This window comes from Odocoileus virginianus, unplaced genomic scaffold, assembly GCF_023699985.2.
Source record: "Odocoileus virginianus isolate 20LAN1187 ecotype Illinois unplaced genomic scaffold, Ovbor_1.2 Unplaced_Contig_9, whole genome shotgun sequence".
Taxonomy (NCBI): Eukaryota; Metazoa; Chordata; class Mammalia; order Artiodactyla; family Cervidae; genus Odocoileus; species Odocoileus virginianus.
This window is the reverse complement of record NW_027224326.1, coordinates 386760-405853: the sequence shown is the minus strand read 5'-3', so window position 1 is coordinate 405853 and position 19094 is coordinate 386760. Positions and strand designations below refer to the sequence as shown.

The following is a 19094-nucleotide window of genomic DNA, read 5'->3' as shown; positions in this document are numbered from 1 at the left end:
TATTGCCACCCTGCTTATTTAACTTACATGCAGAGTACATCACATGAAATGCCAGACTGGATGAAGCACAAGTTGGAATCAAGATTGCAGGGAGAAATATCAATAACCTCAGATATGCAGATGACACCACCCTTATGGCAGAAAGCAAAGAGGAATTGAAGAGCCTCTTGATGAAAGTGAAAGAGGAGAGTGAAAAAGCTGGCTTAAAACTCAACATTCAGAAAACTAAGATCATGGCATCTGGTCCCATCACTTCATGGCAAATAGATGGGGAAACAATGGAAACAGTGAGCAGACTTTATTTTTGGGGGCTCCAAAATCACTGCAGATGGTGACTGCAGCCATGAAATTAAAAGATGCTTGCTCCTTGAAAGAAAAGCTATGACCAATCTAGACAGCATATTAAAAAGCAGAGACATTACTTTGCTGACAAAGGTCCACCTAGTCAAAGCTATGGTTTTTCCAGTAGTCATGTATGGCTGTGAGAGTTGGACCATAAAGAAAGCTGAGCCAAAGAATTGATGCTTTTGAACTGTGGTGCTGGAGAAGACTCTTGAGAGTCCCTTGGACTGCAAGGAAATCAAACCAGTCAGTCTTAAAGGAAATCAACCCTGAATATTCATTGGAAGGACTGATGCTGAAGCTGAAGCTCCAATACTTTGGCCACCTGATGCAAAGAACTGACTTATTAGAAAAGACCCTGATACTGGGGGAGACTGAAGGTGGGAGGAGAAGGGTACAACAGAGAATGAGATGATTCAGTGGTACCACTGACTTGATGGACATGCATTTGAGCAAGGTCTGGGAGTTGGTGATGGACAGGGAAGTCTTGGGGTCACAAAGAGTTGGACATGACTGAGCAACTGAACTGACTGACTGATATACACATATGTGTGTATATATGTTATATATTAAGTTACTAGTTTCTTATTTTTAAATGCAGTTCCCATTTCTATATCTGTCCTCTCTTCATAGTTCCTGGTTTTGATATTATATTTGTGTATGGCTGATTTCCAGCTTTTACTGTGTGTTTCCTTTTACTGGTGAGTTTTCCTATTTGTGATTTTATGTTTCTAGTTGCAGCCTCCCCCCCCCCCCCCCCCCGCCCAGAGAAGCTCCTTGGCTTGGTGGTGCTGAATTCTCTTGGCTTCTGCTTGTCTTTTATTTCTCCCTTGAATTTGAATAATAACTTTTCTGGGTAGAATATTCTAGATTGTAGGTTTTCCCCTTACATCACTTTGAATATATCATGCCCCTCCCTTCTGGCCTGCTGAGTTTCTGCTGAAAATTCAGCTGATAGCTTTATAGGGATTCCCTTATATTTTATTTGCTGCTTTCAATATTTTTTCCATTGTATTTAGTTTTTCTGAGTTTAATTAATATATGTTCTGGTATGTTCCTCCTTGGATTTATCCTGTATCTTCATTTCCTGGTCTTGTGTGATGTTTCCTTTCACACTTTATGGAATTTTTGGACTATAATCTCTTCAATATTTTCTTAGGCCCTTTCTCTTTCCATTTGTCTTCTGGGATCCCTATTATTCAAACGTTGGTGAAATGCACCAAACAAACAATGTTGTGTCCTCATTTCTTTTCATTGTTTTTCTCTATTCTGTTCCATGGCAGTTAATTCCATGGGACAGGGCCTGTTTTCCAGTTGGAGTAGAAGCACTGAGAGTTGTGTTCCATGTGGCTTTATTGCCCTGAAGTGTGTGCTCTATTCCTAAGGAGGTGAGCATGAAAGAAGTGAGCCCTGTATGTACACATCAGGTCTATATGCCACCCGTGCAGCCATTTGCAGTTCTGCCAGAAGCAGCCCAATGTTGTGTCTCTTTCTCTGTTGTATTCGTCCCAGACCTCTTGCTAGGCTGTTGCTGGGGGGCAAGGTTTTGTGACTGCTGGTCTGCCCCCTGGGGCCTAGGCTGCATCTGTGGTAGGGCTCTCCAGGACCTGTCTATCCCAGATCTAGCTCTGAGCTGTGTTGGAGGTGGGCAGAACTGAAGGGCTCCCACAGGGAAAGGAATTACTTTGTACCACACCCTAGGGACTCTCCATGGTAGATAAGTGATTCTGTGATGCTACCAACCAGCTGGTTGATGCATCAACAAAGTCCACTGCTGCCAAATTTGCCATAGTCAAGGTCACAAGCCTGGCAACACTGGAGCTGTGCAGTGCTGTAAGCTTGCTGACAGTAATGTACCTATGGGGACTTATGCTCTAACTTGCATGTGCCAATGGGGCTCCTACAGCAGACTTATGCTCAGCTCTGAGTGTGCTAATGATGAGCTCTGAGTTTTGGCCTGGACTACACTCCAAGCCCTCTGGAACTAGACCATATTCTCTCCCAGGGTCCTTCTGTTGAAGCCTGTGTTTCATTGCCTAGCTGGGCAGGGCACATTAGAAGCCCTTCTCAGGGCCTGTTTGGGGTGGGAAGTGGCGTGAGGTAGCAACTGATTCAAGTACAGCAACTGATACACATGCACTCCTTGCAAGTAGAGTTCATGCCCCTCCTGTCCATCTCTGTCTCCTAGAAGACTTCTATGAAGGAAAGGGGGAGTTCCCAGGGAGAGGGACCACCTGTGTGGACCTTTCCTCTTTCACAACTTCCTCCCAGAGGTGCCAGTCTCATCCTAATGCCTTTTTTCTGTCCTGCTCAGCTACATGGGAATCTTTCCTGCTGCTTCGGTTGTATAAGAGATCTCGTGTCAGCTTTCAGTTGGTTTTCTGGGAAATTTGTTCTACATGTAGATATATTTTTTTATGTGTTTGCTGGGGGAGGTGAGTTCCATGTCCTTCTCCTCCACCATTTTGATCCAAAAGGAGTATTTTTCAAATATTAATCCTCAACACGAGAGAAAGTGTTGCCTTTTATTTTTTAGAGCTCACTCAAGTTCTTGAATGTGACCTTGAATTATGTGTGAAATTCTGTTTTATTCAGGAGAGTTGTCAATGTTAAATCCTGGAGTAGCAGCGTTTGGGGTGCAGAGCAGATGCTACTCAGCTATTGAGGTGTGTGCTCTGCGGTGGAGGCTGGCAGGGCCCTCTGAGGAACATTCGCATGTCAGCATGTTGCTACTCTGTGCCTCGCTTTCCTCATGGGGACACTGAGGACCTCAGTGCTCAGCCCCCTGAGCATTTCCTCTCTGCCTGTCTGATCTCAGGCCCACTGCACATCTCCTACATTGTGTCATGTCTTTGTTAACGGGCTCCCTGTGAGCCCCTGAAGGATATGAGCTGATTTCCATGTGGAATGACCTGCTAGGGTGAGAGGGAGAGCTTGCCTAGGGTTAGGCAGTTAGGAAGACGCTAATGGAAGTCTTGGGTAGGGGGAAGGTGGGAGCAGAGGCAGATCTAAGAACTGAGATGGAAATCCAGACTCAGTTCTGGTCATAACAAATAGATAAACTTTGGGGACTTTTAGGATGTGTCTGCTTCCAAACTCACTCAGGTTGTTGACAGAATCCAGTTCCTTAGAGGTGTAGGACTAAATATCCAGCCCCTTGCTGGCTGTCAGCTGAGGCTGCCCTTAGGTCCTAGAGGCCTCTCTGGTTATGGCCTTTGGATCTAAATCTCAGAACCAGCAATGTTATATGGAAATCTCATGGTGGGAATTCTTCCATCCCCTTGGATCTCTCAAACTCTCTACCCTGGGTTCCCTCCAGCTCTCCTCTGGGATCTCTCCTACCCCTGTATTGCTGTAGCTCCCTGGGGTCTCCAGGATCTCTATGACTCTCCCTCTGAGGCTTCTCTTCTGCTTCTAGCTTGAGAAAGTTCCCTACTTTTAAGGGTTCACGTGAGTCAGTTGTGCCCACTCAGATAATTCAGAGTAATCCCGCATCTCAAGATCTATAACCTGAAATACTTCTGCAAAGACCTTCTTGCCATACATAGTAACATAATGACATAAGCACATGTTCTGAGGACTAAGGTGTGGGCTTCTCTATGGGGCTAGGGGGTATCATCATTTAACTACCTGGAACAAGGCAACATCTTATAGTCTGGACTGTCCACCAATCAGGGTTTATGCCTCCTTTGTTGCCACCCTAAAATCTGTCCTGCCCAAGCAGTTTGAATGTTGGTCTGCCATGCCCTCCCCTGCTATGGGGCAGCTATCCCTCCCCTTGGTGATGTGCTTGCCCCTCCTGACCTCCCACCTCTATTGCACCCTTCCTAAAATTCTGGGTGGGTCCATACACTTTGAATTACACTGAGGTATAGGAGGATTGTCATGAAATGGACCATCAGAAACACAGTGAGCACAGCAAACTGGGGCTTGGCTTGTGGGGTTCAGAGCTCTGAGGAGACCCTGAAGATTTTTATTAAGCTCTTAAGATCCAAAGTCTTATATTATTGACATGTCAAATATATTTCATCCTTAGAGCAAGCATGTAAGTGGATGTGGTGTGCTATTTCAGGAGTTTTCATGGAAACTAGGTTGAATTCTTATATGTAATAAAATCAAGAAGAGTGAAGTTAAACTGTGAGCCTTTGCCCTGCCTGCCTATGGACCTGGTGGTTGTGTTGGATGTCTGTGTATTTCAGGACAGTGTAAGGAGTAAGTGGGGGGGAGGCAGGATAAACCTCATAGGTGACACAGCTTATCATTTATTCCTTACCTCTCTCCATCCTCCATATTCCAGTGTGGAGTTCTGGGCCAACATAGCACCTTGGGGCACAGCTTCCTTGATCCTCACCCTCCTGCTCTGCTGTCCAGTATTAAAAAGCCATTCCCTCAGGCCAATAGGGGCTGTTGGCAGTTGCAGATTTGTGTCTCATAGTTCACAGTCCTCAGTGATGCACAATTCCAGAACTGAACTAACTTGGCTATGCCTGGGTTCTGCAAGCATCCCCAAACACTGACCTCTGTGGTTAGTGGATAAAAGATCCCAAAGGGCTTCACCCAGTAGATTCTACCTTTCCCTGATCCCATATCTCTGTTGAGTGTCAGGCTTGAATCATATCCCTCACTGAGACCACACTTGTATATATGTGTGCACGTTAGTCTCCCTGAAGATCATGAATTCTGTCAAAAAGGCCCACCCAGAGAAGCATTATATTATCCTGGTTGCTTACATCCATCTTTCCATACACACAAAGGATTTCTGGGTACATGTCCTGACCTGGAGTCATAAAGGTGGTGGTTTTCATTTAAGATGAGAACCTACTTGTATTTCTCATGGTGAATCTACTTGCATTTTCCTCTGGAAGATATATGCCACCACGTCCCATGGTGATTTGCTAGTTCTCCTTAGCATTTCTTCTTTCCTATCACATTCAACAACAATAGCCCTATTCAAAAATGAATACTTACAAGCAATGAATTTATCCTCTGTTTGCTGGTGTTTTTTTTTTTAAATTTATTTATTTTTCCATTTATTTTTATTAGTTGGAGGCTAATTACTTTACATCATTGCAGTGGTTTTGTCATACATGGAAATGAATTAGCCATGGATTTACATGTATTCCCCATACTGGTCCCCCCTCCCACCTCCTTCTCCACCCGATCCCTCTGGGTCTTCCCAGTGCACCAGGCCCGAGCACTTTTCTCATGCACCCAACCTGGGTTGGTGATCTGTTTCACCCTATATAATATACATGTTTCGATGCTGTTCTCTTGAAACATCCCACCCTTGTCTTCTCCCAGAGTCCACAAGTCTGTTCTATACATCTGAGTCTCTTTTTCTGTTTTGCATATAGGGTTATTGTAACCATCTTTCTAAATTCCATATATATGTGTTAGTATACTGTAATGGTCTTTATCTTTCTGGCTTACTTCGCTCTGTATAATGGGCTCCAGTTTCATCCATCTCATTAGAACTGATTCAAATGAATTCTTTTTAATGGCTGAATAATATTCCATGGTGTATATGTACCACAGCTTCTTCATCCATTCGTCTGCTGATGGGCATCTAGGTTGCTTCCATGTCCTGGCTATTATAAACAGTGCTGCGATGAACATTGGGGTGCACGTGTCTCTTTCAGATCTGGTTTCCTCGGTGTGTATGCCCAGAAGTGGGATTGCTGGGTCATATGGCAGTTCTATTTCCAGCTGTTTAAGAAATCTCCACACTGTTTTCCATAGTGGCTGTACTAATTTGCATTCCCACCAACAGTGTAAGAGGGTTCCCTTTTCTCCACACCCTCTTCAGCATTTATTGCTTGTAGGCTTTTGGATAGCAGCCATCCTGACTGGCATGTAATGGTACCTCATTGTGGTTTTGATTTGCATTTCTCTGATAATGAGTGATGTTGAGCATCTTTTCATGTGTTTGTTATCCATCTGTATGTCTTCCTTGGAGAAATGTCTGTTTAGTTATTTGGCCCATTTTTTTGATTGGGTCATTTATTTTTCTGAAGTTGAGCTGGAGGAGTTGCTTGTATATTTTTGAGATTAATCATTTGTCTGTTGCTTCATTTGCTAATATTTTCTCCCATTCTGAGGGCTGTCTTTTCAACTTGCTTATAGTTTCCTTTGTTGTGCAAAAGCTTTTAAGTTTAACTAGGTCCCATTTGTTTATTTTTGCTTTTGTTTCTAATATTCTGGGATGTGGGTCATAGAGGACCCTGCTGTCATTTATGTCGGAGAGTGTTTTGCCTATGTTTTCCTCTAGGAGTTTGATAGTTTCTGGTCTTACATTCAGATCTTTAATCCATTTTGAGTTTATTTTTGTGTATGGTGTTAGAAAGTGTTCTAGTTTCATTCTTTTACAGGTGGTTGACCAGTTTTCCCAGCACCACTTGTTAAAGAGATTGTCTTTTTTCCATTGTATATCCTTGCCTCCTTTGTCGGAAGATAAGGTGACCATAGGTTCATGGATTTATCTCTGGGCTTTCTATTCTGTTCCATTGATCTATATTTCTGTCTTTGTGCCAGTACCATACTGTCTTGATGACTGTGGCTTTGTAGTATAGTCTGAAGTCAGGCAGGTTGATTCCTCCAGTTCCATTCTTCTTTCTCAAGGTTACCTTGGCTATTATAGGTTTCTTGTATTTCCATACAAATTGTGAAATTATTTGTTCTAGTTCTGTGAAAAATACCATTGGTAGTTTGATAGGGATTGCATTGAATCTATAGATTGCTTTGGGTAGTATAGCCATTTTCACAATATTGATTCTTCCAATCCATGAACATGGTATATTTCTCCATCTATTTGTGTCCTCTTTGATTTCTTTCATCAGTGTTTTATAGTTTTCTATGTATAGGTCTTTTGTTTCTTTAGGTAGATATACTCCTAAGTATTTTATTCTTTTTGTTGCAATGGTGAATGGTACTGCTTCCTTAATTTCTCTTTCTGTTTTCTCATTGTTAGTGTATAGTAATGCAAGAGATTTCTGTGTGTTAATTTTATATCCTGCAACTTTACTGTATTCATTGATTAGCTCTAGTAATTTTCTGGTAGAGTCTTTAGGGTTTTCTATGTAGAGGATAATGTCATCTGCAAACAGAGAGAGTTTCACTTCTTCTTTTCCTATCTGGATTCCTTTTACTTCTTTTTCTGCCCTGATTGCTGTGGTCAACACTTCCAAAACTATGTTGAATAGTAGTGGTGAGAGTGGGCACCCTTGTCTTGTTCCTGATTTCAGGGGAAATGCTTTCAACTTTTCACCATTGAGGGTGATGCTTGCTGTGGGTTTGTCATATATAGCTTTTATTATGTTGAGGTATGTTCCTTCTATTCCTGCTTTCTGGAGAGTTTTAATCATAAATGGATGTTGAATTTTGTCAAAGGCTTTCTCTGTATCTATTGAGATAATCATATGGTTTTTATCTTTCAATTTGTTAATGTGGTTGTATTACATTGATTGATTTGTGAATATTAAAGAATCCTTGCATTCCTGGGATAAAGCCCACTTGGTCATGGTGTATGATTTTTTTAAATATGTTGTTGGATTCTGTTTGCTAGTATTTGGTTAAGGATTTTTGCATCTATGTTCATCAGTGATATTGGCCTGTAGTTTTCTTTTTTTGTGGCATCTTTGTCTGGTTTTGGAATTAGGGTGATGGTGGCCTCATAGAATGAGTTTGGAAGTTTACCTTCTTCTGCAATTTTCTGGAAGAGTTTGAGTAAGATAGGTGTTAGCTCTTCTCTAAATTTTTGGTAGAATTCAGCTGTGAAGCCATCTGGTCCTGGGCTTTTGTTTGCTGGAAGATTTCTGATTACTGTTTCGATTTCCTTGCTTGTGATGTGTTTGTTAAGATCTTCTATTTCTTTCTGGTTCAGTTTTGGAAAGTTATACTTCTCTAAGAACTTGTCCATTTCTTCCAAGTTGTCCATTTTATTGGCATAGAGTTGCTTGTAGTAGTCTCTTATGATCCTTTGTATTTCAGTGATGTCTGTTGTGATCTCTGCATTTTCCTTTCTAATTTTGTTAATTTGGTTCTTCTCCCTTTGTTTCTTAATAAGCCTTGCTAATGGTTTGTCAATTTTGTTTATTTTTTCAAAAAACCAGCTTTTAGCATTGTTGATTTTTGCTATGGTCTCTTTAGTTTCTTTTGCATTTATTTCTGCCCTAATTTTTAAGATTTCTTTCCTTCTACTAACCCTGGGGTTCTTCATTTCTTCCTCCTCTAGTTGCTTTAGGTGTAGAGTTAGGTTATTTATTTGACTTCTTTCTTGTTTCTTGCGGTAGGCCTGTAATGCTATGAATCTTCCCCTTAGCACTGCTTTTACAGTGTCCCATAGGTTTTGGGTTGTTGTGTTTTCATTTTCGTTCATTTCTATGCATATTTTGATTTCTTTTTTTATTTCTTCTATGATTTGTTGGTTACTCAAAAGCGTGTTGTTTAGCCTCCATATGTTTGAATTTTTAATAATTTTTTTTTTTTTTTTTTTACTGTAATTGAGATCTAATCTTACTGCACTGTGGTCAGAAAAGATGACTGGAATGATTTCAGTTTTTTTGAAATTACCAAGACTAGATTTATGGCCCAGGATGTGATCTATTCTGGAGAAGGTTCCGTGTGCACTTGAGAAAAAGGTGAAGTTGATTGTTTTGGGGTGAAACGTCCTATAGATGTCAATTAGGTCTAGCTGGTCCATTGTGTCCTTTAAAGTTTATGTTTCTTTGTTCATTTTTTGTTTAGTTGATTTATCCATAGTTGTGAGTGGGGTATTAAAGTCTCCTAATATTATTGTGTTACTATTAATCTCCTCTTTCATACTCGTTAGCGTTTGCCTTACATATTGCCATGCTCCTATGTTGGGTGCATATATATTTATAATTGTTATATCTTCTTTGATCCTTTGATCATTATGTAGTGTCCATCTTTGTCTCTTTTCCCAGCCTTTATTTTAAAGTCTATTTTATCTGATATGAGTATTGCGACTCCTGCTTTCTTTTGGTGTCCGTGTTCATGGAATATTTTTTTCCAGCCCTTCACTTTTAGTCAGTATGTGTCCCTTGTTTTGAGGTGGGTCTCTTGTAGGCAGCATATATAGGGGTCTTGCTTTTGTATCCATTCAGCCAGCCTTTGTCTTTTGGTTGGGGCATTCAATCCATTTACATTTAAGGTAATTATTGATAGGTATGGTCCCGTTGCCATTTATTTTGTTGTTTGGGGTTCACGTTTATACCACCTTTCTGTGTTTCCTGTCTAGAGAAGATCCTTTAGTATTTGTTGAAGAGCTGGTTTGGTGGTGCTGAATTCTCTCAGCTTTTGCTTGTCTGTAAAGCTTTTGAGTTCTCCTTCATATCTGAATGAGATCCTTGCTGGGTAGAGTAATCTAGGCTGTAGGTTATTCTCTTTCATTACTTTAAGTATGTCCTGCCATTCCCTTCTGGCCTGAAGGGTTTCTATTGATAGGTCAGCTGTTATCCTTATGGGAATCCCTTTGTGTGTTATTTGTTGTTTCTCCCTTCCTGCTTTTAATATTTGTTCTTTGTGTTTGATCTTTGTTAATTTGATTAATATGTGTCTTAGGGTGTTTTGCCTTGGGTTTATCCTGTTTGGGACTCTCTGGGTTTCTTGGACTTGGGTGGCTATTTCTTCTCCATTTTAGGGAAGTTTTCAGCTATTATCTCCTCGAGTAAGTTCTCATGGCCTTTCTTTTCGTCTTCTTCTTCTGGGACTCCTATGATTCGAATGTTGGGGCGTTTCACATTGTCCCAGAGGTCCCTGAGGTTGTCCTCATTTCTTTTGATTCTTTTTTCTTTTTTCCTCTCTGCTTCATTTATTTCCACCATTTTATCTTCTAACTCACTTATCCTATCTTCTGTCTCTGTGATTCTACTCATGGTTCCTCCAGAGTGTTTTTGATCTCATTTATTTCATTATTAATTTTTAATTGACTTTTTTTTTTTAATTTCTTCTAGGTCCTTGTTAAACCTTTCTTGCATCTCAATCTTTGTCTCCAGGCTATTTATTTGTAACTCCATTTTGCTTACAAGATTTTGGATCATTTTTATTATCATTATTCTAAATTCTTTTTCAGGTAGATTCCCTATTTCCTCCTCATTTGTTTGACTTGGTGGGCTTTTTTCATGTTCCTTTACCTGTTGGGTATTTCTGCCTTTTCATCTTGTTTAGATTGCTGTGTCTGGAGTGGGCTTTCTGTATTCTTGTGGTCTGTGGTTCCTTTTTATTGTGGAGGTTTCACCCAGTGGGTGGGGTTGAACGATTGGTTTGTCAAGGTTTCCTGGTTAGGGAAGCTTGTGTCAGCGTTCTGGTGCGTGGAATTGGATTTCTTCTCTCTGGAGTGCAATGGAGTGTCCAGTAATGAGTTTTGCGATGGGTCTATGTGTTAGGTGTGACTTTGGACAGCCTGTATGTTGACACTCAGGTCTATGTTCCTGCATTGCTAAAGAATTTGCGTGGTATGTCTTGTACTGGAGCTTATTGGCTCTTGGGTGGTGGTTGGTTTTGGTGTAGGTATGGAGGATTTGGGATGGTCTCTTATTCTTTAATGTTCCGTGTAGTCAGGAGTTTTCCGGTTTTCTCAGGATTTGTGCTCAAGTTTCCTGCCTCTGAATTTCAGTTTTATTCTTCCAATAGTCTCAAGACTTCTCCAACTATACAACACTGATAATAAAACTTCTAGGTTAATGGTGAAAAGATTCTCCACCGTGAGAGACAACCAGAGAGGTTCACAGAGTTACATGAAGAATAGGAGAGGGAGGAAGGAGATAGAGGTGAGCAGGAGGAGAAAAAGGGGACTCAAGAGGAGAGAGACAGATCTACGCAGTTATCTGTTCCCAGAGTGTTCTCCGTAGCCCAGACACCCACAAAGATTCACAGAGTTGGATTGGGAAGAGAAGGGGAAAGGAGGAAATAGAGGTGTTCTGAGGTAGAAAACAGAGAGTCAAAAGTGGGAGAGTAATCACCACACTCCTGAATAGAAATGGGAACTGAATATTGGATTCTTAAATGTCCAAAATTTATATCACATACTGAAAAACAAAGATTAAAAATCTAGTGTAGAGGTTAGACTCTTTGAAATACAATATTTAAAAACAAAAACACACAAAAAATTTAGAAATGTATATGAATTTCGGTTTAAAAATAGGGTTTCTCTCTCTCTCTCTCTTTTTTTTTTTTGGCAAGGTTATAGTGAAATGAAAATGAAAATTAAGGAATAATAGAGGAGTATTAGAGGACTTTAAAAGGAAATAGGAGAGAAAAACAAGAAAAAGAAAAAAAAATTTTTCTCCCTAATTAAAAAAATCATAAAAATATATGAAAATGAAAGTTGAGGAGTAATGGGGGAGTAATAGGGAATTTTAAAAGAAAATAAAAGAGAAAAAATAAAAAATAAAAAAAGGAAAGAAAAAAAAATTTTTTTTTAAATTAAAAAATATACATATATACATATATATCTAGGAATTTCTCTGGAGTTGTTGCGGTCAGTGTAGGTTCAGTTCAATTTCAGATAGCTCCTCTTTCCAGCTTACACTTCTCAATATCTATAGGCCCTTTCCAGTGTGGTCGGTGTTACGTTCAGGGATTTTAATCTGTTGCACCGGTCCTTTCTGAAGGGGTTCCCTTTGTTTATTTGGCTTCTCTTTGCCGTCTCTTCGGTGTCTAATTTCCTCCCTGACACAGGCGGGTGGAGGTGATCTCTTCTTTACGTTCGCTAGTTCAGTTCAGTCCTGCTACGGGGAGGGCGCGGCGCTGCAGACAGATACCCCTCTATGTGGATAGCACTCACCGTGTTCCGGCCACACTCGGTTTGCCCCGCTCACGGGTGTCAGTGGTTTCCCTGTCTACACTGCTCAGGCTCCCGGCTGCTCTATATGGAGCGGGCCCTGCGTTGAGTGCGGTTCCAGTTTTCGGGTACTCCACAAAAGCGCGGATTCGGTTGCGCCTGCGTTTTGTGCCTTCCCCGGCCTGAGCGGTTCAGGCAGCCAGAGGCTTGGCGCACTCTCCCCGGGTGCAGCGCACCTTTTCCCTCCGCGTCGAGCGGCCCAGGCAGCCAGAGGCTTGGGCGCACTCTCCCCGGGTACGGCGCGCTTTTTCCCTCTGCGGCCCCAGCGCGTGCCGCCAGTCGGGTCTCAGGAAGTCTTTAGATAGGAACCGGGGGCCTGTTTACAATGTGGGAGGGGGCGGCTTCTCAGGGGCTGAGTTTGCCCTTTTCCCCCTCCCCCCTGCCTCCTACCTCCAGCGGGGATGGGCCGGCTCTTCTCTGGAGTTTCTCAGTCCCTTTGTTTTGCGAACCACCGGCAGTGTGTTCAGGCTGGTTAATTTTGACCCTTGCTATCCCACAGTTTAAAAAAGCTCCCTCCGATTGCTCTCAGGGTCTTCGGGCCGGTCCTTACCCTAAGCAATGCCGCCCACTCCTCTCCGTTCCGCCCCCGCTTGTTGCTGGCGGGTACGGGCGTCTGGGGTACTTTTCTGCTGGGAGTTGCTTTTAGGCATGTAATCTGTGGGCCTTGTTTAATTTTTCCTCCCAGTTAGATTGCCGAAAACTTCCCCCAGTCCCGCCAGTGCGAGGGTTTCCTGGTGATTGGAAACTTCCTCTATTAAGACTCCCTTCCTAGATGGGTCTCCATCTGTAGCTCTTTTGACTCCCTTTTTATCTTTTATATTTTGTCCTACCTCCCTTCGAAGACAATGGGCTGCTTTTCTGGGCGCCTGATGTCCTCTGCTAGTGATCAGAAGTTGTTTTGTGAAATTTGCTCAGTGTTCAAATGTTCTTTCGATGAATTTGTAGGGGAGAAAGTGGTCTCCCCGTCCTAGTCCTCCGCCATCTTGGCTCCTCCACCTGGTGTTTTTTGTGTTCCCTGCAGATATTCGCACAAGCAGTCACTTTCATAATGGACTGTAATCATCAAATCAAAAGTCTGTGAGATGGTTCAAGTATTACAAAACAAAAGAGAATAGAAGTCTACCTCCAGGATGAACTGAGATTTTATTATGCTTTTCGAATTTTGATTCTAGGTAATGGGACACTGATTGGAGCATCAGCAAATGTGGTTTGTGCAGGAATTGCAGAGCAGCATGGATATGGATTCTCTTTCATGGAATTTTTCAGGTACTTCAAAAATTTATCTAAATTTTCTGTTTATATAGTCCCTAAGCTTAAGTAATTAAAAATAAGCCACACATATTTAATATAAGTACGTTTTAATAATAAGCAAGACATTGGTATTTTATGCTGTTCTTTTGAACATTCCAATGGGGATTTGTGCCTTGACTGTCTAGGTTGAGGGTGCATCCTGGGACTGTGACATCCTGCATGGCATTACCTAGTGAAAAAATTCATGATTGAAAGGATCTAGGAATATTGAAGACTGGGGGCAGCTTGGGAGCAGGTACCTCTCAGGAGCATAGCACGGAGAGGAGTCCCTGGATGGCAGAGTGCAGCTGATGCCAGCTCCTGCAAAGGAGGATCTGCTCTGAGGGAGCTGGGCTTGCTCTGGGGTCCTAGCCCCTGCCTTCTTGTTTTTTTAGGGCACCCCTGCAATTTGGATTCAGGAACTGGGGAAAATAGTCATTGGTGGTGCCTGTAAAATAGTGCTGCCAAAATGAACTGAAATTTATTTGGGGGATACAGTAGTGGTTATCTCAGGGAGGCATGCATCCACATCATCTAGGCTGAACCCAACTTTTTTGTCTCTAGAAATGAGACAATTACCTTTATGGATATATAAAGCTCTTAAGGCCACATTCTTTTGCAATAATATAATTATGAATTCAGATCTCACAGTACTCTCCAGACACCAGATATCATAATCCACTTCTCTGTGTTTCAGGCTGGGCTTTCCAATGATGGTTGTCTCCTGCATGGTGGGGATGTGTTACCTCCTTGTTGCTCATGTCGTGATGGGATGGAATTAGTAGATATACAATGTATGAAGACTAAGGGAAACTTGACCCATCATCAATGTCAGTAGAAAACTGCCACAAAACCACTCTTTGGAGAAAAAAAGGTGCTTACCATGGGGGTGCTCTGGAATGGAGATTTTGCTATCTACATCCTTATTTGGGTGAAGCTGTGATAAATACAAGATAAGTTACCCAAGATTCTACTATAGGAAAATGTGTTTATTTCAATATATATCTTGCTCTGTTCTATAGGGAAAGACATAAAAAGCTTGTGTTGTTTAAATGTCACTTCTCCTGAAGTGACTGCTTTCTTTCACATAATCACTTTTTATGTTAAAATAATAAGAATTCAAATTGTGTGTACTCCTAATGCATACTCTTCTTGGGAAGGGCATACAATATGTAAGGAAATATTAAAAGTCTTTAAAACATACTGCCCCTTGAAAAAAGGCCTTAGAATTGGTTAGTCTCTTATTTTTCAGTAGAGAAACTGATGATCTTGTCCATATAGGTCTGCTCCTGTGGATACAGCAGGACAAGTAGAAGGAGAGTAAATCTGAATGGGCAGATGGAAGATACTTAGCTCTGTACACCATTTTTGTTCTTCAGCAAATGAAAAAAATGTTCATGTCTGCAATAAAAGAAACAATGAAAGTGCCACCAGATTTTCTATTAAGTTTGTCAATTCTCCTGACACTGTCTCCAAAATTAATAGGTAAATGATCCAGTACCTATTAAATCCTATTTCATAATGACAGAAAGCGACAACACTGAAGGAACAAATGGCTTTTCTATGAATGTTGAAACAACAGAGTTAAACATTGTTCTGATGCCTCATGCATAAACCCTGAAGGTCCAAGGACCATGGGGACACACAGTCTGAATTCAAGATAAAGAGTGTTCTTCTACTGCATATGAAGATCATGTCCTTCTTGAGTTGCATTAGATGCTATGTACAGGTTTGAAAGGCACCTCTGTCCAGATTAAGGCCATGTGCAGGCAAGGGTGGAGGGACAGGTAGCCAAGCAACAGATACAATTGCCATGGGAACTGGAATCACTTCCTCCTGCAATTTGTGGGTGCCTTGCAGATCTTGGGCCCCAGTCTCCTAAACACCACATAACAGAAAACAATGTGCATGCCTAACTTTATGGATCAGTTGATTAGAGGATATTTGGTTTACAGCACACAGTTCAACTTTGCCTGGTGGCAATGTTTCCCACAATAAGGTCTTCAATCTGTAGAAGGGTCCAGTAGCAGCCAAGAGATGCTTTTACAGTGAAGACTAGTAGTCAGAATGGGAGGGTGTGGACCTTATCCAGCCATTCATGCTCTGCATTGTGATATCCCCATTGAGGTCAGTCAGAGACACTGGGACTCCTTCAATGTGCTATGCCATTGAGAAGGCCCAATTGGCAAGGCAGCTTGCTTGACAGCAGGGCCTGCTGAAGGAACTTTATTTGGTTGAGTGTCCCTCAAAATTTGCAGCTTCAGGAGGTCATCTGGTAATGGGTTGGAGTAGCTTCTCTAATGTGTTATATGTTTCCTACAAGATTGAAAATGGACCTCCAAGAATTGTATTTTTTAATTTTTGTGTGTGATTAGTGCAATTTGTCTCTCACTTTGCAGGGTAATTTTAAGTCACTGATTGGTATTAGCCTTTAAATTTTCCATTGAGAAAGGAAATTGAGACGGTGTATTTTTTTGGTTTTACCCTCTTGGTATGGATGAGAAGCTTCCTAATATAAAAGAGAACAAATTTGGAGTGTCTGACAGTTATTTATCATATCTATTCATTCTGGAGCTGGGGAAATAACCTCAAGATGGGTCTACTACTTCATAGAATCAAGTATTGTATGAGCCTAGACCAAGAATGTAACCACCATTTGACCTCTGTAGGCTGCTACTCTGTATAAGGAACTAGAGGGCATTTTGGGTCACTGAGAATTGCAGAAAATTAATATTAGAAAAGAAAACCTCTTTTCAGCAATGTACAAATTACTGTTATTGTGGTTGTTCAGTTGCTAATAGGTGTCTGACTCTTTGCAACCCAATGAAATGCAGCATTCCAGGCTTCCCTGTCCTTCAGTATCTCCCAGGGTTTGCTCAAACTCGTGTACATTGAGTTGGTGATGCCATCCAACCATCTCATCCTCTGTTGCCTCCTTCTCCTCCTGCCCTCAATCTTTCCCAGCATCAGGGTCTTTTCCAATGAGTCAGTTCTTTGCATCAGTTGGCTGAAGTATTGTGGCTTCAGCTTCAGCATCAGTCCTTCTAATGAATATTCAGGGCTGATTTCCTTTAGGATTGACTGATTTGATCTCCTTGCAGTCCAAGGGACTCTCAAGAGTCTTCTCCAATACCACAGTTCAAAAGTATCAATTCTTTGGCACTCAGTTGTCTTTATGGCCCAACTCTCACATTCGTACATGACTACAGGAAAACCATAGCTTTGACTATACAGACCTTGTCTGCAAAGTGATTTTTCTGCTTTTTAATATGCCATCTATGTTTGTCATAGCTTTTCTTCCAAGGATCAAGCAAGTCTTTTAATTTTATGACTGCAGTCACCATCTTCAGTGATTTTGGAGCCCAAGAAAATAAAATATGTCATTGTTTCCATTATTTCCATTATTTCCCCATCCATTTGCCATGAAGTGATAGATTGGATGCCATAATCTTAGTTTTTTGAATGTTGAGTGTTAATTTTTCACTCTCCTCTTTCATCTTCACCAAGAGGCTCTTAGGTTCCTCTTCACTTTCTGCCACTAGAGTGGTGTCATCTGCATATCTGAGGTTGCTGATATTTCTCCTGGCAGTCTTGATTCCAGCTTGGGATTCGTCGTGGTGGGTATTTCGATGATGTATCATGTAAGTTAAATGTTATCATGTCTAAGTGTTGTCAGTGAAGCAGAAGTAGATGCATTTTTGGAATTCCTTTTCTATGATCCAGTGGATGTTGGCAATTTGATTTCTGGTTTCTTTACCTTTTCTAAATCCAATCTGGAAGTTGTCTATTTACATACTGCTAAAGCCTAGCTTGAAGGATTTTGAGCATTACCTTGCTAGCATGTGAAATGAGTGCAATTGTATGGTAGTTTGAACATTCTTTGGCATTGCCTTTCTTTGGGATTGGAATGAAAACTGACCTTTTCCAGTTCTGTGGCCACTGCTGAGTTTCCAAATTTTCTGGCATATTCAGTGCAACACTTTAACAGTATCATCTTTTTGGACTTGAAATAGCTCAGCTGGAATTCCATCACCTCTACCTATCTTTGTTCATAGTAATACTTCCAAGGCCCACTTGACTTCACATTCCGGGATGTCTAGCTCTAGGTGAGTAACTGCATCATCATGGTTATCCCGGTCATTAAGATTTTTTTTTGGTACAGTTTTGTGTATTCCTGTTACATCTTTTTAACCTGTTCTGCTTCTGTTAGGTCCTTACTGTTTCTGTCCTTTATTGTGCCCATTTGAATGAAATGTTCCCTTGGTATCCCTAGTTTTCTTTAAGAGAGCTCTATTCTTTCCCATTCTATTGTTTTCCTCTATTTCCTTGCATTGTTCGCTTAAGACGGCTTTCTTTTTTTCTTTTTTTTTAAGAAGGATTTCTTTTCTCTCCTTGCTGTTCTCTGGAACTCTGCATTCAGTTGGGTGCATCTTTCCCTTTTTCCTTTGCCTTTCACATCTCTTCTTTTCTCAGCTATTTGTAAGGCCTCCTAGGAGAACCATTTTGTCTTGTTACATTTCTTTTTCTTTGAGATGGTTTTTATCACTGACTCCTGTACAATGCTATGAACCAACTCATTGGAAAATACCCTGATTCTGGGAAAGATTGAACACAGAAGAAGAAGAGGGTGACAGAGAATGAGATGTTTGGATGGTGTCACTGATTCAATGGACATGAATTTGGACAAACTCTGGGAGATGGTGAAGGACAGGGATGCCTGGTATTCTGCGGTCCATGGGATTGTGAAGAGTTGAATATGACTTGGTGATTGAATGACAGACCGTGTGATGAAAAGGATATATTTTTTGGTGTTAGTTCTAGAATGTCTTGTAGGTCTTCACAGAACTGTTCGACTTCAGCTTCTTTGGTATCAGTGGTTGGGGCATAGACTTAGATTAGTGTGATGTTGAATGGTTTGCCTTGGAAATGAATCGAGATCATTCTGCTGTTTTGGAGATTGCACCCAAGTATTGCATTTTATACTCTCTTGTTGACAATAGGGCTACTCCGTTTCTTCTAAGGGATCCTTTCTCACAGGAGTAGATATAATGGTCATCTGAATTAAATTCACCCATTCCCATCCATTTTAGTTCACTGATTCCTAAGATGTCAGTGTTCACTCTTGCCATCTCCTGCTTGACCACATCCAATTTACCTTGATTCACAGACCTAACATTCCAGGTTCCTATGCAATATTGTTCTTTACAGCATCAGACTTTACTTTCACCACCAGACACTCAACAACTAGGAGTCATTTCTCTTTGGTCCACCTGCTTCATTCTTTCTTGAGCTATTTCTCTGCTCTTCTGCAGTAGAATATTGGATACCTTCTGACCGTGGGGCTCATCTTCTGGTGTCATATCTTTTTGCCTCTTCATACTGTTCATGTGGTTCTCTAGGCAAGAATGCTGGAGTGGTTTGCCATTCCCTTCTCCAGTGGACCATGTTTGTCAGAACTCTCCACCATGACCTGCTCATCTTGGTTAATCCTGTATGTCATGGCTCATGGCTTCACTAGTTACAGAAGGCTGTGGCCCATATGATCATTTTGGTTAGCTTTCTGTGATTGTGGTTTTCATTCTGGAGGCTGTGGGATTGTAGT

At 41.3% G+C, this 19094-nt stretch overlaps 1 protein-coding gene across 5 annotated transcripts in view; it reads left to right on the top strand.

The window, feature by feature from the left end:
- Positions 1-14922, top strand: part of OCA2 (OCA2 melanosomal transmembrane protein) — a 310825-nt gene extending 295903 nt beyond the window's left edge. For 4 of the 5 annotated variants that reach the window (XM_070463932.1, XM_070463928.1, XM_070463930.1 and 1 more), the window contains 2 exons: positions 13375-13468; positions 14190-14922. In XM_070463932.1, coding sequence (XP_070320033.1) covers positions 13375-13468; positions 14190-14274 — 179 coding nt within the window. In that variant the 3' untranslated portion in view covers positions 14275-14922. The remainder of the gene's footprint in view (positions 1-13374; positions 13469-14189) is intronic. The other variant, XR_011486403.1, reaches the window with a different exon arrangement.
- The last annotated feature ends 4172 nt before the right edge of the window (positions 14923-19094 follow it).